The 27,778-nt window shown below is 36.1% G+C and overlaps 1 protein-coding gene across 5 annotated transcripts in view; it reads left to right on the plus strand.

The window, feature by feature from the left end:
* The window catches only part of LOC139958594 (rap guanine nucleotide exchange factor 4-like), a 260,592-nt gene that overhangs the window by 133,180 nt on the left and 99,634 nt on the right, over positions 1–27,778 (plus strand). For 3 of the 5 annotated variants that reach the window (XM_071955760.1, XM_071955761.1, XM_071955762.1), the window contains exons 4-7: positions 17,195–17,283; positions 18,570–18,716; positions 21,785–21,872; positions 26,596–26,678. In XM_071955760.1, coding sequence (XP_071811861.1) covers positions 17,195–17,283; positions 18,570–18,716; positions 21,785–21,872; positions 26,596–26,678 — 407 coding nt within the window. Of the gene's footprint in view, positions 1–17,194; positions 17,284–18,567; positions 18,717–21,784; positions 21,873–26,595; positions 26,679–27,778 lie in introns of all 5 variants that reach the window. The other 2 variants (XM_071955764.1, XM_071955765.1) reach the window with 1 other exon arrangement.

Genomic DNA, 27,778 nt, shown 5'->3' on the forward strand with positions numbered 1-27,778 from the left:
AGAATTATATTCAACGAGTCTTTCCATTTTAAGGTCAATTGAGTCAATTCATTAGCACTAATTTCATTTACCCGAGTGGGGGGGGGGGGGGTGAGGCTTGAGTTTTCTACTTGAATAATGCTATATTGTAGCCGCGTAGAAATCTTCACAGATTTGTTCGAGTCGCTTCGTCACAAATACTGTCGGTGTCCATATAGTATGGATCATTGACTATACCGAACTCTCGAAGCCTGTGATGTTTGAAATATCCATGATAGATACACCGAGTCGTGGCTAATTCACGTTATGCCGTTATTAATACAATGTCATCAGCTTCATACCGTATCAGCTATTTACAGCATACATGTACATGTCTAATATTAGAAGTTTGCCATATTTCATGAGCCTTGTGGCAACGTTCGTGCCTAAAAGCTTCTCAGATGTGATCATGATGACGATGAGGTGTCGGTTTATCAGGTTTTTCTTTTGAACTGATGCCTGTTATTGAAAACACCATCTGTATGTAATTTTCAATTAAAAAGATCTGTATATGCACAAACTATATAAAAATAGTTTTCAGGTATATATGCATGGTACTACCATTTTTCAGAACATGCATGAACTATTAAGACCATGAGCATGTTGACATCTTTCGATACATTAATCAGGGAGATAGTCTTTGGTATTCCACAGTCATGAGTTTTATAGCAAGATAATCATGTTCATAAAATGAGTAATTTGAATAATGAATAAATTGACAGCTAAGATAATAGTTCCAATTAAATGTATCACAATTTCAGGGAAATTTAATCAGCAGCAAGACTGTACTAAAACTAAAAACTAAAACTGAAACTAAAAATGTATTGAGGAAAGTATGTAGACATAAAATACCTAGTCATTGTGGTCCATTTGACTGCAGTACTGAAGGGTTATTAGGTATAAAGGGTGTTAATTTCAGATCTTCAACCAAACATTTCTAGAGATATAAACACGTGATGATAATGAGATTATGATTATTAATTGTTTTTCCAACTAGTGACGTGGAATGTCTCCTCAGTCTCACATTTCCTACCGGGGATGGGTCCAGGGGTTGAGGGACTAGGGGTCGGGGGGGTTATATACCCTGTTTCAACCCCACCCCCAAAAAATTATAGGACTTGTTAGCACAACGTTGTGAGTAGACCTATAAATTTAATGCCTAAATATGACTCAGAATACACCACTTCACTTCTAAAATTTTAGTTTTCTTTCTGCAAGGTCCTCAGACTCCCCCCTTCCCACTTGGGAGTCGGCTTCAATGACCCCAGGGCCACACCCTTTCCTTTTTAAACATCCTGGATTCGCCCCCTATCTACTACTGGAATCTGTTTAATGAAGAACCTAATTTGCTGTCAAAGCGTAACAGCAATGCATGTGGAAGCCCAAAATTCTGACTAGAAAATTTATACTGTCAGTTTTATAGTTCTGTACAGGATTTTCATAACCAGTGGTATTGAATGTTCCCCGGTTTCATCTCTCTCTCTCTTAAAATACTATTTTATTTCTCCTCGTATGATCCGATTTCTGTATTTACTCATTGTGAAATACCCCACGTATAAACACTAGTGTAACTTTGCGCTTCCAATTAGCAGATTGAGTTAGCAATGTGCATACACTTTGAACCACTTGCATAATGTATATAGCATTTGGTTCAGCAATGATCTGTGTTCACAATTTGGTTTCTTCTGCAGTACAATGTACACGTGTGTTGCAGAAATATTAGGTTGTTTTTTATCAGTATAGTAGCTTTAAAGAGCAATTGCAGTTAAATATTGCTAAGAAATATAACAAAATGAAGGAGAAAAAGATTCATATCAGGAACTATTTCTTCCAACTGCTATATATAAAAATAAAATATAAAACTGAAAATATATCTTAATTTTGAGTATCGTGACTCGAGCTTACATTCACTTTGAAGAGAGAAAAAAGAGGGCAATCCACAGAGTTGCTGGCTCGTCGCAAGCAAACTACATTAGAACATGTACATTTGACCTTAGATCACATGACCTTTGAACTCAGTTACCTTGGCAACTATATATTAATAGCATTTAACATTCTCATTATATGTGTGAAGGACCTGAAGGTTCCATGTCAACTCAATGAGAGAAAGTAAAAGGTTTTCACCTCCTTCTGGACCAAAGCAAGGATTAATTTATTGTGGTATTGCATTGCTAAATGCATGTTCTTTGTGATAAAAGAAGGGCAACTTGCTATACAGTACAAGTGCAAGGATGTATATAAATGTCGTGTATGGAAAGCTGTAGACATGAGCCATCAAAACTACGCTAATTTATTCCCTGCTGTGACATTACAATATGGCTGCCCGTCTCTGACATGATGTTTGAACCAAGATATATCTCTTGAGCCGAGCAATATTTTAAGGGAATTGCGCATAGCACACATGATCAGCTATCAGCCTATTACAACACTGGCACGGTTAGCTGGGATGGATATTTAGGAGAGGCAATCTCAGATTCATAGTGCATGAAAGTATAATTTCGTTGGTTGTAGCTGGCCATGTAGAAATCACACATTTTTTATTTTCAAAATAAATGAAAAAAAAAAAATAGCGTTTCTTCTCAGCAATGGATATTCGTAAATGGGTGTTGGGCCAATGAGATTCTTAGTTTGTAGTATCCTCTATGAATACAGTGTTACATGTTTAAATTTGAGTTATAAACATTCGATCCATGCCTTAAACGTGTGCACTTCATGTGTCATGTATTCATATAATGTATATACTAGTTGTAACACACTTAATGTACCTCTGATGTCACAGAATCAATATCCAGACACATTTAGTGCATCGTTAATGCTACATCGGAAATCCTCCCCGGAGGGGATTTTGGAAACCATCTTGCAGACATGGCAGAGGCAGGGATCTCGTTGATGTGATTTGCAATTCATCCAAACTGAATCTTAAAGAGATAGTAAAAGATCAGTTACCAGGCATTATATACAGAACTGGCAGATTCCTCTTGACAGCTAGGCATCTAGCATTTTGTGCCTTAATGTAGGTAAAGACGAAGGGTTACAGTACTGTGTGAATGATAACGTACTATTTAGTGGAAGTAGGTAGGTCGAAGATATGTGTAAATTTTATGCAAATTAAAGAAAGGAGGCAGATTTCCACTCCCAAATATCCATACTACTGTAGTCAGCTGTGCCAGTGTTCTAATATAGGCTGGTCACAATGTCCATAAAATGATATATATACAGTATTTAGCATATAACTAGGTGGAGTTACCTATAGCCTAGCTTACTAAATATTATTGGTGCTGCATGACTTTAATTGTTACTGTAGTAAATGGTAGCTGTATAACTATGGGTTTAATACACCATCGTGGAGGGAAAAAGAGAAAGAAATATCAAAATGGCAAAGTCGTTTGCGCTGCAAAACCTTGAAGTAACTTGAGAGATCATTGATAGTGAGAAGGCAACCTACTGTTATACATCCGTCCCCTAAGGCTGCATTTTGCATTGAATTTCCTACAGTCTGGTTGTACCAAACTTGGCTGTTTGATTATATATACAGTAATGAAGTAAGTTATACAAAATTGATAACCTACAGTAGTCTGCTACTTAATAGTCTTGCCACTAAAATTTCATAAGATACATTGTATATGACACTGGAGCTATATATACAGTTTAAAAGCGATACACAAGCTTTCCAGAACAGGACAAAACATTGCATTTAATGTGTTGGACGAAAAAGTTGTCTGTATTAGATTAAATTCTCACTAATTGGGAGAACATTAATAATGTATGAAATATAGCCTTGTAGATGGCTCGTTTTAATTGTTAGTGAGATTAAAGGGCAGTGTCCAATTTATTAGTGAACATATGACTCAGTTTATGGTTAAGAAGAACGCGAACAGAGTATAGTTACGTACCAACACCAGATGCAACCTTAATTTAACTTAAACTGAAGTTTTATGTGCTCATGTTTTTTTTTTTTCAATTTGGTTGATGTTTACAACTAACTAAGCTACATTTTCTTTGTCATGTTTTAACATATTCTTTGCTACATAAAGATTTCTCGCCATTTTACACAGATAGAGTTTACAACCAAATGATTTCCAAGGAAGCCATGTTCCCATTTCTCAAATCCCAAGAAATGTTTACCCAAAACATGGCACTTTAAAGTCTTGTGTCATATAAACACCACACAAGCATTTTGTTTTGTTTTCATCATATATATTACAATTCATATCTTCCAAAAAAAGTTTTCTCTCAAGTATAGAGAGTCTCTTAGCTCTTTCATCTTGAAGATAATCTTTCCTCAGTGGTGGTTTCAATCCAGACCAGCTTGTACTAAAATTTTGATTGACGATTTTGTTAATTAACAAGACACGTTCAGTAAATTTTGTTACAGCCCATCTATGGTATGAATCAATCTAAGCCGATGTTTATAACTAAAACATTCTAAACATTGTCGGATAACATTGATGAATAACATGAGCGTTTTATGTGTATACCGTGCAGTGTAAATTAAGTCAAGAGTCTCAGTGAATTTGTTCTTGCTTTGAAAGAGATAAAAAAGAAGAAAAAGAGCCTCCTGTCGGTCATAAATGTATCAAATTAGCAACTTATGCAATGTTGATCAAAGATAAAGGGTAGATGAAATAATTCTTCTCCTTAAAAAGAGATAAATGCTGAAAATGAATGCTTAGTAATAGATATAGTATTTCAGTACTTTTGTATATATGCTTACCTGTCTCCCATGCCGAATGCACTTTTTCTGTCTATGGCGGCCAATTGCTGTACACATGTTATGACATAATACTTCCCCTTGTATTCTTACAGCAGCTTAGAAGGGTACATTACACTGACAACTTATTAACACACATTATAAAACGTGAAAAATCTGCAAATATGCTGTTTTGACCTTGATGTGCTAATTTGGACGTGCAAAAATAGTGAAAATCTGAAAATGCAAACTTATAAGTACCAATTAAGTACATAAAATGAGAAAAGGGGTAATGTTCAGATCTATTAATACACAGCACATCTCTTTAAAATAGTAATCATATTTCCAATGTATTGACGAGCAATACTTTATATGTGCGCAAAATGATAATTTCAGATTTTTGCCGTTTGGAAAAATGGGTTTAAGTCATCAATGTGTCGTTAGATGATTCGTACATTCTCCTCAAATTAGCCGAATATCAATGATGTCATGATGACATCACAAGAATTTAGATTAACCCTACCTTTCTGCCTATCCTTTAATCTTTCTTTCATTGCCACAGTGCAGTTTTTAAGCTATCATATTCTTGACATACTTTGATACACTATTATATGATGATAGAAATACACATCAGTATATATATTAAAGATACTTGGCCAAAGAATCAACTCAGTATCATACATCACACGTAAGCATTATGTGATAACTGTGATATTTTCGTGCCTTGTTTATCATAATTATAGTCAACTTGGCTTAACGATAACACTTTTCCTATCAGTCATTGAATAATTAATATAGATACAATCATCCGGTTGTTATATTGAGCATCTGGCTAAATTTATGATTGGTGAATTGTGCAGTCAAGTTGAATCGGATGAAATTGAATTTTTTTGTCAGCATGCACTTCATCGTGGGTTTTAAACCGGACTACTCTAGTACTTTACGATGGTTTGTATTCAGTTACCGTGTGACAAATTTCACACTTGCCTTTATAATGAGTTGTAGAAGATGCCCCAGAACGTGATCAATGCACATCCTCGACTGGTGAGGGAAACGTAAAGCTTCAAGAAACATGTAAGATCTGATGTCGCAAAATTTTGTCGAAGGAAGAAGGAAATTCGGAATAAATAAAGGTTACAAAAGAAATAAATGAAGTATGAAATTTAGATTGTGGGGCGCAAAACTTTGTGGATCATATACTAAACAATCAATAAATTTATTCCTTTAAAGTCAGTGAACATATCAATTCCTTAGCGCTCTTCCTTGTGCAGCGGCAGAAAGTCACGATAGTTACTACCCACACCCCTCGTTGACTTACTGTTAGGCCATGTTTTTCTTCACTGATAACAGTTCTTTCCTCATTTCATTACACTTTGTCTAAAACATCTTTAGAAAGGTGGAATAAATCTCTTCATATCTCTGTTGTTTCCTAGTTTCTATTTAGCATGGCACAATCGGACTTTGGGGGTTAAAAAATGTAAAAATACGTAACTTTTGAAAACCAAAAGTCACACGTAAAACACACATGGCAACATGTAGCGTCGTGTGGCTTTTGAAACTCCCATTTTTGAAAGTTCAATTGCGTCACTATAACACTGGCCCTCCTCTTTGTCTAAATTGAATATGCATTACAAATGAGTGACAGATTCTGTACATATAAAAATTATTGTGATTGGTTCAAGTTTTCAATCGGACCTAGGGGTAACAAATGAGAGTCTTCGTTAGAAAATATCGACCTTCTAGCCCAACCTCGAGAGACGCTATTGAAGACGCCCACGTGGTAGCGCCTAGTATAGGGGACTGTAACTACGCACTGTTTAATCGTTTATGTGTAATTGTATTAAAATTTGTTATTGTACTGTTAAGAACTCAAAATTAGTTTAAAAACACATTTATTGGTAGTTTTTTCACCCAAATTCCCATATACATTGAGAATGCTATAGTTTGCGTCACAGCAATATAAAAAAAACCCGCAACAGAATGGATCAGTCCAATCTTCCTGACCGCGTTGATCACAGCGCTCACGTATGGGAGCGATGAGTCACACTTAATCCTTCAAAGAGCTTATATTGCAGTACTTTTTAGTGTCGTTTTGGGGGGTGAAGGAATTGATATGATGGCTATTGGTACATATTTGTTCTTGTAAGATATTATCCATGCAGTTATGATATCTGGATATTACATGGTGTAGAATGAGTAATAACCAACTGATAGTTAGAGTACAGAGCCCTTTAAAAACTGCTGCCATTTATATCAAAGAAAATTGATCGCATGTTTTCAACCATATGCAAAATCAGAAAGCAAGATGAAACTTGTGAAAACACTGGTTGCTACCATCAGTTCATTAGATACCTTAATGCTGGACTCTTTTGCCTTCTCCTCTTCTGCCCCCTCTTTCATTCTTCTCCTTCCTTTCCCTTTGCTCTCCTTCTCCTTCTCTTCCTTTGATCTCCTTCCCTCCTCCTTTTCATCCTCTTTCCCTCCTGTCCCTTTCATCCCCTTTCCATCTTCTCCCTCCTCTCCCTTTGCTCCCTTCTGTCACTCCCCTCCTCCCTACCTTCCACAACCACCTTATCCTCACAGGATTCTTCTAATCTAAGAGCAATGATATTTTGGGTAAAATCTCTTAGAAGCTATAAAAGAGACTATGCTCTCTAACTTGTACATTTTCCATCTCAGATAAATACCAGCTCTAACTATTTACTTAGTACAGTTGTGCTTGAACAAGCTACTATATATGCAATCTCAGATATTAAATACGCATTGGTTATAGTATATATGCACTGTTGAGAACTCAATTGTTGCCACAATAAAAAAATAAAAAAACGGCTATATTTTCAAAATCATTTGTTAAAAGACACATTAACAAAGCAAACAACCCCTGTGAGACTTGCATGCTCATCTATATTTTATACAAGTTTACATTGAAACTGTGTGAGAGTAATAATTTCTCCCTGTGTTTTTTTTTTCTCTCTCGTTCTCGTTTCGAGAGGTCTTTCGTGCTTTGTTTGGTCTTGCGCATTAGTGTCGTCAGTATCTTACCTACCATTGCCGGGCTCAACGAGACTGTGATTAATTGCTAAGTATTGATTTCTGGAAAAATTATTAGCCTTAGGGGCTCAAGGCACCAATATCTCTTAATATCATGGCTGTTTCTTTAACATGAGGGCCGTCAAATTTAATTAAGGAATCTTGATGGATTTAAGCCTACCATGGGAACATTCATATAGCATATTTTGGTTGGCTCACAGGACTGTCAAAACGTTCTGCTCTTTAACTGCCAGGTGAAAGCTCTTAATTTATCTCCGTTGACTTAAATATCTCCCGGGGGTTGTTTATGTGGCAATGGACTGTGATTTACAAGTAAAATTTTTTCCATATCTATTTAGTAATATTTGCCCAGATTTAGTATACTATTACACTTTCTATTGCATTGTTTATATCTTAGTCAAATTTTGTTGACTAAGTTTTGCGATTGCTTTGAAGTTGTAGTATGCATATATACATGTGGGAATTATGCAATATGGAAACACTCGCTGCACCAAAACACAAAAAAAAAAAAAACATGTACCAGAACAGAAATTTATATACAAATTTATATACAAATCACACTTCCCTTTGTTTTCGTATCGTAATATTTGGAGAATAAGAAAATACAGTTTTTGTTCTTGCTAAACTACCTTTTGAAATAATCAAGTTATGTGAAAATAAATCTCAACTTAAAATGCTGTAGGAAATCTGGCATTCTTTTGATATCTATCTATACAGGGGGGTAGGAAGCTTCCAAAAAGTGGGGGGGCACAACATCAGAGGGGCACTTTCTCATTCCACAACCACCACTCGTTATGCTATCACTTAAATATATATGAGGTGTTAGTATGTTATTAATACTATTATGGTGTGCTGCAACATTGATTTTTATTTATTGAGATTGTTTATTGTTAACCATGCTACAAAAAGATGTGGGATGACATTTTAAAGGTATCATGTACAGACTAAATATAAATAATTTAAAATAAATATTAAAATTAACAAAGGCTTTATAAGATATCCAAAAGACAGTTCTTCATCAAAGGGGCACATTTTATTTGCCAGTAGGCACATTTGCTGTTTTGGATAAAAGTGGGGGGGCACGTGCCCCTAGTGCCCCCCCCCGCTCTTTCCCATATACACACACATAGTAGAGAGAGGGTGCAGTAGTTTTGAGGAGACAAGTAAGTTTAGCACTTTGATATATCAGACCAGGTAAGTTTTAGAGTAAACATTTCTTTTGGAATTGTTATCAAGTTGAATAATTCTTTCTGTAGTCTTACAATTCCTAGTACCAAAAGTTTAGATAAAACTCAAGAAATTTGGCAAGTGAGTCATGAGTTCGGAAGTTCTCTATAAATACGAACCTTTAATTCATAGGACAAATTCGTTTACACTCGTTTAAGCTGCAGCTGTTACTTTCATGTTCCTTCAATAAATAACAAACAAGTTATCTCAAGGAGGTAATTAATCATCAAATTGCGGTAAATGTGTTGATTATCTTACGTCGGCGGCATGTCATGTGTTTCAGGTTAGTGTTTCTAACAACAAAGTAATATTTACCAAAAATCTTTCGAAAGAAGTATTAAAAAACAAAGACAAATTTTTTAAACACAAATACATATTGTACTCTTGAGACGGATGTTTACCCGTCATGTTCAATATCTAATCTTAAGAATGAAGCTTTTCGTTTGTGATCATGCCTGAAGGAATTAGTTAAAATATAACTTCAGAGGGCTCACAGATGTATTAATTCTCCTCCTTGTGAGATCTTGCATCCTCTGTGCACTCCCATCTTTTGTCAGTGATATATTCTGCCAAAAAAAAAAAATCATAATTCACAAACAAAATGATGTTACAAAGAGGCAACCAGATCTTAAAACATTCCACCTACTACAGTTATTATTATTATTTTTCAATGAATAATTTATCCGGTAACTCATCGCCAAAAAATAATGCAAAAATGATCAAATTTGCAATACAAAGATGTACAGTATAGCAGTTTTGTACACAAGAACTATAGTATTTTATACCAGACAAAATTCAGAAACTTAAAAATTGATGCACAAAATATGATCCCTAAATTATTTCCCTGTCTACTGTTTCATTTTAAAATACAGAAAATAGAATTGGTATAAAATTAATTTTACATGAGGAGATACTGTTGTATATATGTCAACAATGTGTCATTTAATTGGTTTACAATGCTATTGTATTGTTAATAACAGAATTGTTATTAATTTGCATGATCAATTTATTCATTAGCTGATTTTTCATGCCCTCAGGAACTCTCCCAAGATTTACTTCCCCACAAACCAGTAAGTTTTGGGGATTTTGTAGGTGTTGTATCTTTCTTTTTTTTTGGGGGGGGGGGTCATTTCTTGGGCGAAAGGGCCAATATTTTGGGGCAAAATGTAGCTGGACTTGTGTGCATGCATTGTTTGCTGTATATCAGAACGGAAGAAAATGATTTAGACATTCAGGAAAGATCAAAAATAAAACAAAACTGTTAGCAAACTGCTTATCCACTGAAGAGCCTGTGTAAGAGAATGTGTAAACGTCCTAGCAGGATCTTCGTCAGAGGCTGAATGAAGATATCGGTTTACTGTTAGGTGTTTATAGAATGGAACACAGATTGAGGATTGGGAAAATGGGTTTAAATATTTCATTGTGCTTTCTCCTGGTCTCTTGTCTTGTTGTCTTGGTATTATGGATGAAGCTACTGGAACCCCTTGTTTTTAGGATCTTTCTAAAACAGCTGAGCTACATCGTAGTGTCCCTTTTGTTTTAGTTTTAACATGAATTAATGAAAGCTGCCATTTCAATTAAATTTGTATATCACTTTGCTGCTGGCATATGCTTTCACAAAATAATCCCACCAAAATCTGAAAAATTCATATCTTAGCCGAAACAAAAGGTTGTGGTTTTGATAAAAAAGGATGCAGAAAATTGCCGGCAAATTTACGAAGCAATCCACTTCAGCAGTCAGAATATGCCTTTGAAGACAGTGGAGTGAGGCACTGAGACCGATGGAGTAACTTAGACTGTAAGATATATGGAGCAGATGCAAGACTCTCCTTTAATCTTTGTTCGTAAGGAGTTACCGGTCTATACGTGATCGGTGCTAACATTAAAAAAAAATTATAAAATGGAAAAGTGTTTTGAAGATCAAATGTTGGGATTTTCAAATTGGAATGGATTCGTAAATTGTATACAAACTCATTTTTACATTCTGTGAATAAAATTAGAAGGATGACTTCTTTTCATCATTCGCCTCATATTTTGAGCAACGTTTTTTGGTAACATTAATTGCCAGAAATCATTGAACCAAATAAAATAATAAAAATTCTGCATTGATGACATGTGTTGTCACCATATTATTACAATTACTTTGTACCTTAGCATAAATTACTGTAGTTATCTATTAACACGTGACCACTTTTCTTGCTTGTTCGAACATGTTTAACCATTGCAATCTCAAGTCTTTGGACATGTGAGGGTGGGGGGGATGGGGAGGGGAGAGGAAGAGCAGTTAGGGAGGGTGGGATGGGAGGTTACAAAATTAGTCTCAGTGTGTGCTGCATTAGTCACAGTGGAAAGTTTACCGTAGGATTCTAAAATATATGGACAAAAGTTGCAAACCATTGCAACTGCCAGTGTGTGGACAGGTGAGGTGAGGGTGGGGGGTGGGGAGAGGCAATTAGGGAGGGTGGGATGGGAGGGTTAAAAAATTAGTCTCAGTGTGTGCTACATTAGTCACATCTGAAAGTTTTCGGTAGAATTCTAAAATATATGGACAAAATTTGCAAGTTTCCAATATATAAAATGAAAAATGTAGAACCAACTTCCCCTGTTTTCCACGGGCTACATTATGCCAACTTGTCTTGCGCAAATTAACCAACTTTCATATAGCCTTATTATATTGACATCAGTAAACAGTCTGTTCATATTAAATAGCTGCAGTTGAGATCGTTTCCCTATCACAACATCCCCAATGTGCAATTTATCAACAACAAAAGAGTTACAAGTTCTCATTGAACCACTTAAATAGTAAATTATCCTAACAAGGGTAATTGACTGATTCAAGGTTTCCCTAAAAACCTGTAATAAATTACTCTCTTCATTTTAATAGAGTGGACGGAGTTTCTCATGGTTCCTCAATATTATACTTATTTGATGAAGTGGAGGAACAATCACAGAAAAAGGGAGTTTGAATAGATTTGTCATTGCAGTTAAACCACAGGTAAAAATACATGTCAACGTTTTTTTTCTGGCGGCTTTAGGCCAAAAAAGAGATGGATTAATGGCTTACTGCCAGAGAGAGATAACAAAATTGAGAGGCACTTAGATTGGAGCACGGAGCTTGAAGTGAGGGATTAGTCATCGGGATTACCGAAGAGATGGGATTTAATTTAATATCATTCCGCCACGATGCATGCTTAGTCAAGTTGAAAATTGCAAAATATGATTTATAAGGTATTGCTCTGCTAAAGATGTATTCTAAAATTAATTAATACCGATTCTCGGCTATATGAAATGATATCAACTTTCGTGGTTCATACAGCTGCAATATATATTAAGCCATATGAGAGTTGTATATGAGATGAAGAAATTAGGTATGTTGTGAGTTACCCATACTCCTCTGTACCAGTTGTTAAAATACCAAAATATATTTTTTTTACCATTAAGCACTTGAAATAGGTATTTCCTTTCATTTCATTAAATTACACATTTTTGCTTACTTAGTTGTTTACAAAGTTAAGTTCTAAATTATTAGCTGATGACATAAGTTTTTTTTATTTTTTATTCAAATTTGTATGTTTTGTCAAAGAATGAAAACAAAGAAGTTAAGAATGAACTTGCAATCATTCATTAATATTTGTTGGTATATAGTTAAGAAAATTAAACGATGGAAAATTGGTTGGGAAATTATTACACGTTTATTGTTTCTAATTTCCATGTCAGTTTTCCGTTGTGCGCCCTCTGACTGGCCATATTTATACTGTAGTAATACCCATCAACTAAGTGCTGGAATACGCTCAGTAGTATAGTAGGTATTGGACAGGGCTTAATGTTATCCTGGGATCACTGGATATGAATTGGAGTTCTATGTAAGCTTAATTCTAGCTACGCTTAATTCAAGCTGAAAGATTCTTTGCATTTTTCAAACAGAAATGTAAAATTTTAATAACGGGTGAAAGTGTCCAAAGAGTAAGGCATGCATCATGGTAAAAAGCCAGGTCCTGTTACTGTAGCATGCTTGGGTCAGCTCCCTGCAGGGTTGAGAAGCTTCTTAACGGAACCAGGTCTCAAACATGTGGCCAGGACATTAAAAGATTGTGGTTGTGGGATTGTGGGGAGGCTGGTATAAGGCTTGTCACTCGTAAATATCCAAACCAGTAAGTTTTGCGATTGGCAGTACTCCGAATAAACCTTAAAAGAATGCTCTCAAAGCTTTTCTCTCTTTGGTAAGAGGGCCCATGGCAATGATGGTGTCATTGGATGTAGCATACATAACTAGATAGGTGGGCTGAGGCGGGGTGGGTGGGGTGGGGGAGTACTCTAAACCCCTGTGCAACACAACTTGCAGCCCGTTGTTTTGAGTGGTGGTGGAAGAGAATATATACTGTGATGACATATTGTGTTTTAATAGCTACTAAACTCAATGGTCATATTTTATATACTAAAGCTATATATACTGTACTGTAAATAATGAAAGTGTCACATTGTCATGGCAATAGGTCAAATTTATGGCTCATTAGCATCCAATTCCTCATTAAATTCATCTGTGACAAGAGGCAGTCAGTTGTAGCTCTACAGATAAAAATAATTTCATGTTTAATATCGGTTGCAATTTCGTAGGATTGATATTAAATAGTCTAAAACACTACTTCGGTTTTGGTAAATTTGTCAGAGACTCTTCAGAATATAACTTCTTGATTAATTTATCATCGGAGAAGCAAACAGACATTATCTCTTAGATTGGATGAAACGTACAAATTTCCTCCTTACAACCATGCATCCCCCCTACCCCCATGTGCCATGGTCCAATAGTGCCACAAGGAAGGAAGAGAAAAGAAGGTGGTTCTGCTCTCAAATATGTATAGACAAACCATAAAATATACGAATAACTGAGGTTAACAACCTGGATTGTCATCTCTCATTAATATTCCATCATTCCTCAGTCAGTCCATTGTTTTTGTTTCCATTTGTAATTTAAATATATTCTAAGCATGCAAATTTATTGTCAAGATAACAACAACAAAAACAGACAAAAGTTCCTTACGATCGAAGGATAAACCAGAATATGTAAAATTGCATAATTTTTCTTTTTTGAATTCTTAATTGTAGTGCATAGCCTGGAGGAGCCAAAGGGCGTTTTTCTATATTTTCTTTTTCTTTTACAGGTTAAACTTCATGGGTGTTTCGTATTATAAATATAGAAAAAACTTTGCCATAAGCCATTGCTTTCAAAAGTGGTATAAAATATGCATGATACCGATGTTTCATAGCAGGGTTTATTGAAGCAGATTGCGATCAAAAAGTCAATTTTTACCTGATATTTGACAGCAGTCTCCTCAGAATTGTTAAGGTTGGTTAAAGTTTACCATGCATACATATACTATACCACACTTGTAGTATCAGTACAACAACACGAATATGAATACAAAGTAGAATCCCCCTTATTTTGAACTTCAGTACCATATCAATTCTTTCACCCCCAAAAACGACACTAAAAAGTACTGCAATATAAGCTCTTTGAAGGATAAAGTGTGACTCATCGCTCCCCAAACGTGAGCGCTGTGGATCAACACGGTCAGGAAGATTGGACTGATCCATTCTGTTGCGGTTTTTTTTTTATATTGCTGTGACGCAACTATTGCATTCTTAATGTATATGGGAATTTGGGTGGGTATCACAACCAATTAATGTGTTTTTAAAGTAATTTTGAGTTCTAAACGGTACTGCAACAAAATCCAATACAATTACACACAAACGATTAATACGTGCGTAATTACAGTACCCTATACTAGGCGCTACCACGCGGGCGTCTACAATAGCGTCTCTCGAAGTTGGGCAAGAAGGTCGATATTTTCTAACGAAGACTCTCATTTGTTACCTCTAGGTCCGATTGAAAACTTAAACCAATCACAATAATTTTTATGTGTACAGAATCTGTCAATCATTTGTAATGCATATTCAATTTAGACAAAGAGGAGGGCCAGTGTTATAGAGACACAATTGAACTTTCAAAAATGGGAGTTTCAAAAGCCACATGACGCTACATGTTGCCATGTGTGTTTTACGTGTGACTTTTGGTTTTCAAAAGTTACGTATTTCTACATTTTTTAACCCCCAAAGTCCGATTGTGCCATGCTAAATAGAAACTAGAAAACAACAGAGATATGAAGAGATTTATTCCACCTTTCTAAAGATGTTTTAGACAAAGTGTAATGAAATGAGGAAAGAACTGATATCGGTGAAGAAAAACATGGCCTAACAGTAAGTCAACGAGGGGTGTGGGTAGTAACTGTTGTGACTTTCCGCCGCTGCATAAGGAAGAGCGCTAGGCAATTGATATGAAATCAAAATGTCGAGAGTATGAGTGCAAATCAATGGGGGCTACAGAGAACATTCAAAATAGAGCTAAAAACTATAAATGCGAGAATACAGTTATGAGTGTGTAAAAAGTAAGTGGGCCTGACGTTTCGATCCTAGCAGGATCTTCTTCAGAGGCTGAATGACAAGTAACAGAAAATAGTTTGTAACAGTAAAATAGTTTCCGCAGTTTAAGCAGTTTAATTTTTGTTTAATTTTGAATACAATTTTGTGTACGGACTCACCTACAAGTCTAAACGTGTAATATTTACACCAAACATGAATTCTTTGTGTGATGGTAGCCCATGTATTTAGCTCACTGTATGGCCAAGATGCTCTTATTAGTAATTTGTTTCCATTTTGTAAGTTTATTTTATATTGACCAAATTAACTAATTAACTACCTTTCAGTGGCTGACTGTGTTTGCTGTATATATATTTTTTATCTCTTGGTCAAATATAAACTTGTGCGGGAGTGGTTTAGTTATTAAATTGTTGCAATATTATGTCATAGCATTGGCTATAAGATTTTAAATCTGTTGCTTTTTCAAAGCCAAAGCTGAACAATTAGCCTACACACATACCGTAAACTTTGATAGCAGCATGGGGTTCAGTATACAGCCAAGCATCCTGTCAAAGTTGGCTAGGTTCCAGCTAGCCTAATGTACATTCATAGTAGGTTTGTTTTGGCAGCATTTTAGACCAAACTTTTATGGCAAATTCAATCTAACTTGGCCTATTTCCACAGAAGGCTAAGCTCAGTTGATAGGCTTTGCTTTAATACATACATGTATTGATGCTTGTTATTGCTCAATATGCATTTCTTGTATTCTCGGCTTTGTCCGATCAATCGACAATGAACATTATTTACTATGCTCGAGGTTTAAAGTTGAAGCAATTAGCCATGATGAAAACTGACTGAATATGATATTAACCTAATAATGTCTTCACTCCCACAATTATACAGAAATTGGTTTCAGTATGAAAGATTTGCAAACTAGAAATCACACATTATAAAACGATGGAATATAATGTTTGGAGATGAGGATATCTTGACTATATCAGGCATCTCTTGAAATATAAATAAGTTGATTCCAGTTAGATTTCATGAGTAAAAATAATCCTGAGTAGTAAATGAAGGACTTGTTCGTTTTTGAGAAGTGGTTGCATGTGTGCGTACGTGTCTGTGATGCCTTGGCTTGTAAACAGTGAAATTCAAACAGTGTGTTGTGCATGAACTTCATACTTGCTATGGCTTTTAGTCCTCGTTTCTTGTGAAGGTCAAACTTTCTTTTGAGGTCAATAGGGCTGAGGTCAATGGAGGTCAAAAGTTTGATGAAAACCTTGTAAACATGATAACTCAAGAAGTTGGTTGAAGTTCATACATGGCATAATATGTAGATCCCCTCTGGTCAATAAAAAACCTGAGTGAAATTGGTGGAGGTTAAAGGTCATTTGAGGTCAATAAAGTTGAATATTTGAAAGCTTGTAAACTTGATGGTGCTTAAGTAAAACTTAGAAAGGTGATATTTTATATGTGAATTTTATGTGTTTATTCACCTTAGTACTTTACCCTTTTGTTTACTGTGGTCAAAGGCCAAGTGAGGTCAACAGAGCTGAATGTTTCAAAAATTTGTAAAACAGGATAACTCCAAAAGTGAGGTTTGAAGTAACTCCATATGTGGTATGTGGATCCGCCTAATTAATTAAGTATACAAGAACCTTGTGTGCACAGTTATAATTCACGTTGAAATTTATATGAAATTTGTTTGTTTATTTTGTTTATTTATTTGTTTTATCACAAAATGTGGCAATTTATCACAAATCCTCTCTATTTGTTTGCTTTGTCTCTCTCTAGTGTTTCGTCAAGGGGATCATGGCTGCAACTGGTATTTTGTCTTGTCAGGGAAACTCGCTTGTACTAAAACAGAGATAAAAAATCGCAAGGTGAGTCTCCTCGTGAATTTAAGCTGTTCGAAGACTGTAAAAGCACTTCAAGTATTTCATTTTCAAGAGAAAATATTGGGGTTATATTTTCATGCAATTTTTGCACTTTTGTGTTAAAGCATGTGTGCATGTTTAGAGGGAATGGATTAGGGTGGGGTGTGGGAGGATCAGAGGTCAGATTAGCAATTATGTAGTTGAAGTAGTGACCATAAGTGACAAAGTATATAACTAGTAAATTGTATCATCATAGGTGTTAATGAATTATATACCCCACTAAAAACCCGAACTAATAGGTTCGAAAGGTAAACAATATCCTTGCCCTCATGAAAGGTTTAAACTTTGATGTGATATAGCTGTCATTAGGAAGGTATTGTAGTGTGTCACTGAAGATTCTACTCAAGTAATTTTGAAAAGTAATGTACCCACCATCTCTTAACTTGGTAAATTTTTCTTTTCCAGTTGACATCATTCCTACTTTTCTTTTCTCTAGGCAATTGACTCTTTTTACTAACTAATTTGCATAATATATTTTACATCTATTTAATTAGCAATGTTTCCAAATGTTTTCTTACTTGATAAATGTGCTGTGTGTTTAAATTGTTTCAATTTTGTCAACTAAAGGGATAACTTTAGGAGGAACTTTTGTCTAGATACGATATAAATGCAATGGAGAATGAACAAATTTCGGTGCTACTAATGTTTCTGTATCAATTCTGGGTTGATAAAGCTTTAACCTTTTAAATTTGCTAAATCTCTGGAATTTTCCTTTTCAAGGCCAAATTTGTGATGACCTGGGCTGCTCAATGCAGGCCTATAAACTTAATGTTAATCCAAATGATGTTTTATTAATTTTAACTCAAACAAAGCAAGCTCTTGTAACTAATTCATATTTGCAATGAATCACTTTTTTGGGGTTTTGTATTGCATATCTGAGCAACTGACATAGCGGTCTGTTTCTTAGACTACCAAGTCCAGTCACTTTTGCTGAAGAACTCTAGCAGTTTAAAGTGGCATTTCTCAAAAAATTATGAAGTAAATAGAATGTACAACAATGGACTACTGATTGCAGTGCAGTTTATCAGTCTACAACTTATAGAACCATTTGGTGCCTTAAGTCATCCTTTAATGAAAACATTTGTTATCAGAAACAGTTAATCTACGAGTAATTAATCGTGGACGTCTGCAAAAGCAATTGAAAAGCAATTGTTCTGTTGGAATGGGGTTTTGCCTTACATTTTAGTTGCTTTAATTGACTCATTTTACAAAATTAATTTCATTACTTGTAGAAAACATTCCACTCAAAGGTGCTATCTTGTGGGGCGAATCTAGGACAGTGCCTACTAGATCATCGAGCTCATTCGGTTACCGTGGTAACCAAGGAATGGTGCGAACTGCTTAGGATCGAGAAAGGTGATTTGTCCAGACTATGGGAGGTAGGTTAATTGTGTATCAAATTAGCCGTATTGTTATATCCTCAATTACTTTACAGCTGTATTGGAAGTGGGAAGGAAACTAGCATGGCTTGTCCAAACTTATGTTCAATGTACTTGGTAAAGTTCTTAATAGGTTAGGCCAAAATCATGAAGGTGTATCAAGTCCGGGCTAAAACCTATGGGGCCGATCCGCAAGAATTAAAATTAAGGTAATTAAGTAAATGGAAGGGAGGGGGGAGGGAGGGAAGGGAGGGGAAGGGAGGGAGGGAAGGGAGGGGTAAGGGAGGGGAAGGGAGGGGATGGGAGGGGGGAAGGGGAAGGAAGGGAAGGAAGGGAGGAGAAGGGAGGGGCAAGGTAGGGGCAAGGGATTATGTCGTAAGGAACATTAATCGCCCTAAAGATCTATGTCTTGATTCAATAAACAAAGATACTAGTGTTTACACGGGTCCAAAAATCGGGAACCGGGTACCCGAGGGCCGTTACCCGTCGGGTATCCGGGTACCCGGAAAAAATTGTTTACCCTCGTGTATCACAATTTTTAAGAAATTACATATTGGATGCTATAATAAATGCATTATATTCTCTACTGACAATACTTTCATGTTCAAATACGTAGGTGTAAGATAAGGTATAAAACCTCCCTCAATCATTTTTATTTGCTTCTGTTTCTTTCATTAACTTGTTAATAAATTGATTATTTAATTATAATTAGCATTACTACTAACATCGCACTGCCGCTGCTGCTTATGCTAGCTCGTGCACGTCTATTGGATCAAACATATAAATATCCAATTTAGCTATTAAACAGTTTTGAATACTACTACTATCTATTATGCAGGCCCAGGGTTCGCATTAGCCGTGAGATTGCGCGATTCGCGCAATTTGATCGCATTTGGAATAAACGATTAGTAAAAAGCCACTTGCGATTACTATTTTTTAGTTATCCCGTCTATAATCCATTAACATCGCGTAAAATTCCTTGTCAGCCTTTCCTTCTTTGAAATACACGAATGAATAAATAATAATTTCTTCCACATGGTAGCCTAACACCACACTAAGCCGTCAATGAGAAATCTAGCTAAGCCTAACCATCTGTTTATTTGCTGGAGTTGTGACGCAGTTATAAGACATCCATGGAATACTTTCGTTATTGCTGTTACTGGTTGCCTAACACCACACTAAGTCTATGGGGGTAGTCTCGCCTAGCCATCTTTTTATTAGCTGAAATTGTGACGCAGTTATAAGTTATCTATGGAAAGCTTTCGTTATTGCTGTTATCTTCGAACACATGGTAGCCTAACAACACACTAAGTCAATGGGAAATCAGCCTAACCATCGGTTTGCAATTTTTTTTTTCAAACAATGACACTTTGCGTATGATTCGGGTAATAAATTAGGAACCGGGGAGTATCGCGTCGAGCGGGCCCCTTCGTTATTGCTGTTATCTTCGACCACATTGTAGCCTAACACCACACTAAGTCAATGGGAAATCTGTCTAACCGTCGGTTTGCCATTTTTTTTTTTTTTTTTTTTAAATCACACTTTGCTTAGGATTCGGGTAATAAATTAGGAACCGGGTAGTATCACGTTGGGCGGGTACCCGGGTACCCGGATAACCCGTGCAAACACTAAAAGATACCCAATTGAGTAACAAGAAATTATGTGTTTGTGATAGACAGAATAATGCTATCCTAAACTCAGTTTCAAAAATTGTTAAATTGTTAAAATGTTAGTAATTATTGTCCTGTATGGGACTGAGGGTCAAGAGAGGAAGCTGAGTGAATCTCACAAGAGTCAAAATGTTTGGGCAAAACTTGCTGATTTAAAACATCAGTCGATTGTGGAATTGTGTTGATATCTGGTGTCTAATGATTTGAATTTTTGGGCAAATCCTCATGTTTCCCTCACATAAACTTATTTCCTTATGACTGGGAAAAGAAATTATGTACGTTTGTATGTATATTAGATCCTCCTGCAAGCAGTAACTCGCAAAGAAGCCATCATTGGCTTATCAAAGCCGCAAGCTGACCGAAGTCAGTCTCTTAGATTCATATTTAACGTTCATATTTATGAATTGTCAACAACTCTGTAAGTGGACGACATACATTAATCTTGGAGTGACTCGAACTCGGGACCTTATGATTGAAAGGCACCGGCGTTAACCACTGAGCTAACACTTCTTATCAGTTGTTGTAGGAAGAATTCGATAAAACTTTTGAAGCAAGCAGTTTTAAAATTAATTTACTTGAGCATCTCATTACTGCATTAATTGCAACCAACCGTTTGGCAAATGATGTTAAGATATATATCAGTAGATGATTTTCATTGTTTTAAAATTGACCTCTTATGAATTTTGATCAGACTTAGGATTGTTTAGAATTTGTCGTTTGAGTCCCCAAAAGCAGAAGATTGAGGTTGATCATTAATGTTCAACCTACCAACTATGAACTCTGAACTTAGAGATGACATAATCTAACAAAATGGAGGATATTTTATGATTTATTGTCAGTCATGCTTATTTGAAATTAGAACTTACTTATGCAGTTGTTTTCACTGAAAATGGGTTAGGGGTTGGGGGGTAGGAAGCTTCCAAAAAGTGGTGGGGCACAACATCAAAGGGGAACTTTCTCATTCCACAACCACCACTCGTTATGCTATAAACCGATACACACCGGCCATATCACTTAACTATATATGATGTGTTAGTATGCTATCAATACTATTTATTGAGATTGTTTATCGTTAACTGTGCTACAAAAAGATATTGGATGCCATTTAAAAATAGCATATATACAGACTAAAAATAAATAATTAAAATAAAATATCAAAATTAACAAAGGCTTAAGATATCCAAAAGACAGTTCTTCATCAAAGGAGCACATTTTATTTGCCAGTAGGGCACAATTTGCTATTTTTGATAAAGTGAGGGGGGGGGGCACGTGCCCTTAGTGCCACCCGTCTCCTACCCCCCTGCAGACAGTTATCATTATGAAGGTTATTATATCATTATGAAGGGTTCAATGCGTTTCACTGTTTAAAGTTAAAAGTTTCTCCATTTGTACTTTCAGGTAAATCGACCTGGCCTGGAGAAGCTGTTAAGTTTTAAGACATTGGAGATTCCTGAAGAAAGTTATAATGGATATGGTCTTAATCAAAGTAAGACATTTTTATCCCTTTTTGGTGGAAATATGGGTGAACTTGCACTCATCTAGACCCTCCGATCTTAAATATGTATTAACAAAATCACAAATATTTCACAACACCTTTTCATTCCCGTTCACATTGGATTATCCGCTGACGATCAGACCGTAACCTGGGCGATGAACACACGGGATGTTACTTAGAACACAGCAAGTCAGGTTGATATCATCTCATATAATTGTCCCATGCAAACTTGTATTCACCTGGGCTCTACTATAAATGCAGTAAAACAGGACATGACGTCATATATCATCATGATCTCCAGTCACCGTGATCCATTGGCGCTTACACACCGTAACATTATCTTTCGATCCCGAGAGCTGTGGATCAGACCTACCCTGAAAGGAGGATTAAGATGATCTCTAGGTCCAATCCTGAGAACTAAATTCACACTAGGCTAGTTGATCTCAACCAGAGGATCAGATCTGGATAACTGTAATGTTATATTTTGTTCCATAGAGCTGTGGATCAGACCTACCCTGAAAGGAGGATTAAGATGATCTCTAGGTCCAATCCTGAGAACTAAATTCACACTAGGCTGGTTGATCTCAACCAGAGGATCAGATCTGGATAACTGTAATGTTATATTTCGTTCCATAGAGCTGTGGATCAGACCTACCCTGAAAGGAGGATTAAGATGATCTCTAGGTCAGATCCTGAGATTTAACGCGAGAGCACCCGTAGAGCAAACAGTTGTAACAGAGTACTAGACCTGGAGATTGCTTTCAGGCTTTGAGCTCTGGCTTACAGGTCATAAGTGCATCATAGTATGCCCAAGTCAGCCATGTGCAAATTTTTCAACAAAGCAATCTATAATCACACTAATAACTCTTCCACTAACTGAGTCATTTTATCATCTAAATTTAATATTTCTTAATGTGTGGGAGGACTTTGAATGGTCTGAACTTGTAGAAATACTACCTTTGATATATTTCAGCCAGAGACCAGTTAATGCTATAAAAAGGACAACCGTACCAAGTGTTATATGAGGTAATGTAAAATGTAAATAGTACAAAAATACAATAATATCTTTCCAATTACCTTAAAGTTATCCACAGCTTGTATGTTGAAGGTTTGCAGTCTTGTACAAGGCCAAGGCCTACTCACGAGACTTTTACAACACTTAACCCTAGGTCACGCAGGTAACTTGTCACAACCACACACAAAAACTGTGCACAATTCAAGCAGTCGCTCTCGAGACACTGCAGTAGGGCATATCTACTTATCCCCTGAGGACTTCCCATAGGGTGCAGCCACCAGCCATCATTGCACAACGCAACTATATTACAACTAGCAGGTCCCCATTTATACACTTGGGTGAAGAGAGGTAATGGAGATACACTGCCTTGCCAAAGGACACAACATTTATAATGAACCTGGTCAGGACCGGAACCTGTAATTCAATTATATCGCAACTCCATTGCCTTTATATAAACCACTTGACCACAACACTCTCATTTATTGATAGAATTTAGTTGGTCTTTGAAAATTTCCAGATGAGGTTCTAGGACTTAAGAAATTGAACAGACTTTTCCAATCCTAGAATGGACTTGAAGCCCTAGGAGGGTTACTGCGTCTTAAAGTGATGTGTATCCGAAGAGAAACATCTTCAATTGGTCAAAGAGATGTTTGAAGCAATTTGGTAAAAAGCCCCAATTGAAGAATTGAAAGATAAGAAGATGGATTTGGATGTCTGATGATGTCGTACATATATCGAGGTTGTTTACTATTGAGACAGCTGACTGGCGAAACGAAAACAAATACAGAAACTTTGATGATTGTTGGGAAAGGAAATTAAAGGAATTATAAATCTTCTTTGGAAGTTACATTCTAAGGAAAAAATATGTGAAATCTGTCGGTGATTCATGGCAAAGAATAGCAGCCGTATTGCTCCCGATGCACCTGGTACGTTGTAATCTATGTATTAATGTACGACCCGAAAGCAGCAAGTTTACATTATACGGGAGAAAACAGCTGTGTGATAAATTGGTCAATCGTAAGAAATCCACCCTAATGTAGATTGTTTGTCGCAGTTGTTAATTAGATGTGACTGCTAATTTTTTTACGTCGGTTGATAAATGAGAATATCAGACGGAGAGGTTCTGAGAACAAGGTCCAGGAATAAACGTTGCTCCCGAATAATTTGTCAGACGATCTGTCCTTCCAGGTCAATACTCGTTATACCTTGCGTTCTAGCAATACACTCACTCTCACTGTTCCCAGAACTAAACTGAAAACCTATGGCGACCGTGCCTTTCCATCAGCCGGGCCCAAGCTCTGGAATGGTCTGCCCATATCTGTGCGGAGTTCTCCCACTCTCAGTCAGTTCAAGTCTTGTTTGAAGACTCATTTTTTCAAGTTGGCGTTCTATTAGGGTTGTACAGCGCTATTGAATACTTCGTAGATTTTAGCGCTTTATAAGTTCATTTATTATTATTATTATTATTATTTGGTCTCGTCTGTGGTAATTTAATTTTCAACTTTCCAACTTCCGACCTGGCACAATAATTTAACTTCCACTGCAGTTAAGCATGGTTAACATATGTTGACAAGCTATAAGAGGAAAGATAAAGATTTTTGAGTTCAGTGAGGTTCCTGGTAGCTCTAAATGTTTGACAGTTTCAGAAATTACTTGACTCTCTGTCAATTTCTTAGTGCTTTTCTAGGGTTAGGATTCGTTATTACTTCATATATTCGAGAGCGAAATGTTTGAATGGAACGAGAAGCAAACCCAGCCGGAATAATTTTCATATTTTGATAAAAATTTGTGTGATGGACAAATCATCCCAACATCTAAGAAAAAGAAGAAAATATTCTAATTGGAAACATATCCAGGTTGACTAGTCATCCTTGGGACTCTGGGACTTTTTTCATCTCAGGATGTCACTGCATCACCCAGATGTCAATTCTCCAAGCTCAGCTTCTCCTCGTTTCGCTCTGCATGGTCTCTCGATGAAAGTGAACATGTATAGCTTCCGAAAAACAGCACAGATATTTCAGTAATGTTATAAAAATTACACAATGTTTCTGACATTCTCTCGTAGGGTCCGTTAAATAAACGTATGGAATAACGAAATATATATATAAAAACAAAATGAATCGCTATTGGATCTTTTTAATGTCCCTTTTTAAACATTTTCAAGTAGTCTGTCATTTCACAGTACTTGAGGAACACAATACAACAAGGGAAACTCAATTGTTTAAATATTTTTAGCCGTTTGGGGAACGTTCCATCATATTTGCATCTCTGCAGGAAACATGTTAAAAAAATAGTCCAGAGGTTTTTCGTTTTAATCATACAGTAAACCAGAAAATACAAAATAACCCTTCACCAAATCCGGTACGTATCTGATTTACAGGTCGAGAGGAAATGACATTTGAAACTTAATGAAAGTACCCCAATATCTTAAACGGTATAAACATGGTAGTGACGTCGGGGTGTGGTTATTTTCAAATGTCATTTTCTTTTAAACCTGTAATTGATATGCTTTGGTGAAGTGCTGTTTTGCCATTTTTGTGTTATTTGGCGAGAAATGTGGAAAAACCTATCGATTATTCTGTTAATTATATTGTTTGGGGTTGCTTCTCTTTCACTGCTAATGATAACTACCTTTTGTAAAAATGTTACGAAAATTATGATGATTAATTAAACTTGAATTGACCTATTGTATAATATGTTTGATTTTTTGCAATGGGAAAGTGTACTTGAAGGTGCATTTTCTGAATAGGGGAAAGATGATATACAACAGGAAATGATAAAATATAAGAAGAATAGATAATGTATAAGAAGAAATGGTAATGTATAACAAGAAAAGATTGTCAAAATCAAAATAAAACAAAACTGTTAGCAAACTGCTTATCCACTAAAGAGCCTGTGTAAGAGAATGTGTAAAAGTAAGAGGGCCTGACGTTTCGATCCTAGCAGGATCTTCTTCAGAGGCTGAATTAGATAATGTATAACAAGAAAAGGGAATGGATAACAACCAAAGATAATGTATAACAAAGAAAGATAATCTAAAACAACAAAAGGTAATGTATAACATCAAATGATAATGCATAACATATATACAGCAAGTACTACTGGTGTTGAACAATTGAAGAATGCACACTCGTCATTGCATAAAATCAAAGTCTGGAAGTGTTTGGATTTGGGACATTCCAAAGATAAATGATTTTTGTAACTGCTAGATAAGAAACATTATCAATAGTGCTTGAATATTTCTATATTTGTTGTTGTTCTATAACAGATCAAGACTAAAATTCTGTTAAAAATCACTCTTTAATTGACTTAATGAAAACGAAATCCAGAAGTGACGTTATTCCATTTTTCCAAATTTGCCACAAAAACAAAGAACAGAAAACAAAACAAAAAAATCCCAAATAGAACCTTTTTATTCAGATAGAATGCCAAATTCCAAAATTAGCCTTTAATTGGTCTTTATGTTATCCCAAGAGATTCGTTACACTGTGTTTCCCTCAGAGCATTACGTCAAGTTACTTTCCATTCACTGCAGCACAAACATGCACTCGTATGAAATATCTGTGAATATCAGTTTCTTCTTCACAACTCTGACTCGAGATAACTGTTAATTTTGGTTTGAAAGAAGTAATGATAACGACAGAAAAAGACACGTAATCATTCTGATATATTCATCCCTGGTTGTTTTGCATCTATCAGATGGACCTCACGCTGTTTGGAAGAAATCTCACGACAACCACCTTAATGTGAATAATCCACGTTCTCGCTCTCCAAGCCCACAGGTGAGTCCGCCACACTTCTAATGACTTTTATCTTTATTTTGTTAGGTTGTGTTTTATGTCGAGTTGCTTATGAAATGAGAGAGAAAAAAACACTCATTGTCAACATTAAAGATTCAGAGATTGCATGGTCTAGAAACTATATCTTAGGGCAGCCTTTCTTGCACTCAGCATAGATGACTACAATGATATGGCATAATGGGTTGTGTGTTAAAGGGATAATCTGGTGGCAGACGATAATTTACTTTGTTCCTTGCTTACCTGTCTCCCCACAACCTTAGCACTCGTTCTATCATGCCTAGGACAAACTGGTAACCTTTTAACACTGTGCACCCTCTATGACGGACCCCTTCGGTCAATGCCCTTCCTTCTCATTCTACCATCCAAAGGGCCTACATTGTTCGTTTTTTTTGTGTGGATTATTTTTTGACTACGTTCGATTGATTGGAACGTTCCTTAGGCAGACAATAAACAACATAGCTTCATAACAGAAAACTGTTACGCATTGTTAGTTGAAAACTCTCTCACAATCTCTTGTCCCTAGAAAGATTAGAAATAGTATTTTCCTCTGTGAATAAATGAATTAAATATTCATAAAGAAAACGATGAACATTTTCAACCGAACTACCGTGATGACATCATTCCCACTGCGCTGTTAATGGGCAGATGCAGTCACAAAAATATCATCAAATTTGAAAAAATTCATATCTTGGTCAAACAAATTACCCATAAGTATGTAGTGGCTTTGACCTAAAGATGCAGAATTGTTTTATTTGTCATAACTAAGTACTGAACTTCAGCCTCCCCATCATCCCCTTAGACTTTGTTGTCCAGCCACTGTAACTGACGTGCCTTTGAGGGTTTAAAGAAACTGAGAAAGTAAAATGGAAGTGAACATGCGATTTCAAAGTTTTTCTCTGTATATTAGTCCCATTCTCTTGCCGTCCTCTTCCACTTCTTAACCCCTACCCTAATCCCCTGCCACCCCCCAAATGTAGCCCCTCCCCCACCTGTAGCCCCTTCCCCAGATTCCCCAGGTCCACTGCATGTTCTCAAAGCTGAAAGTGTGCTGAGTTTTTGTTTTGAGACCTGTCCGAGGTAAT

Source organism: Apostichopus japonicus, chromosome 18, assembly GCF_037975245.1.
Source record: "Apostichopus japonicus isolate 1M-3 chromosome 18, ASM3797524v1, whole genome shotgun sequence".
Classification (NCBI taxonomy): Eukaryota; Metazoa; Echinodermata; class Holothuroidea; order Aspidochirotida; family Stichopodidae; genus Apostichopus; species Apostichopus japonicus.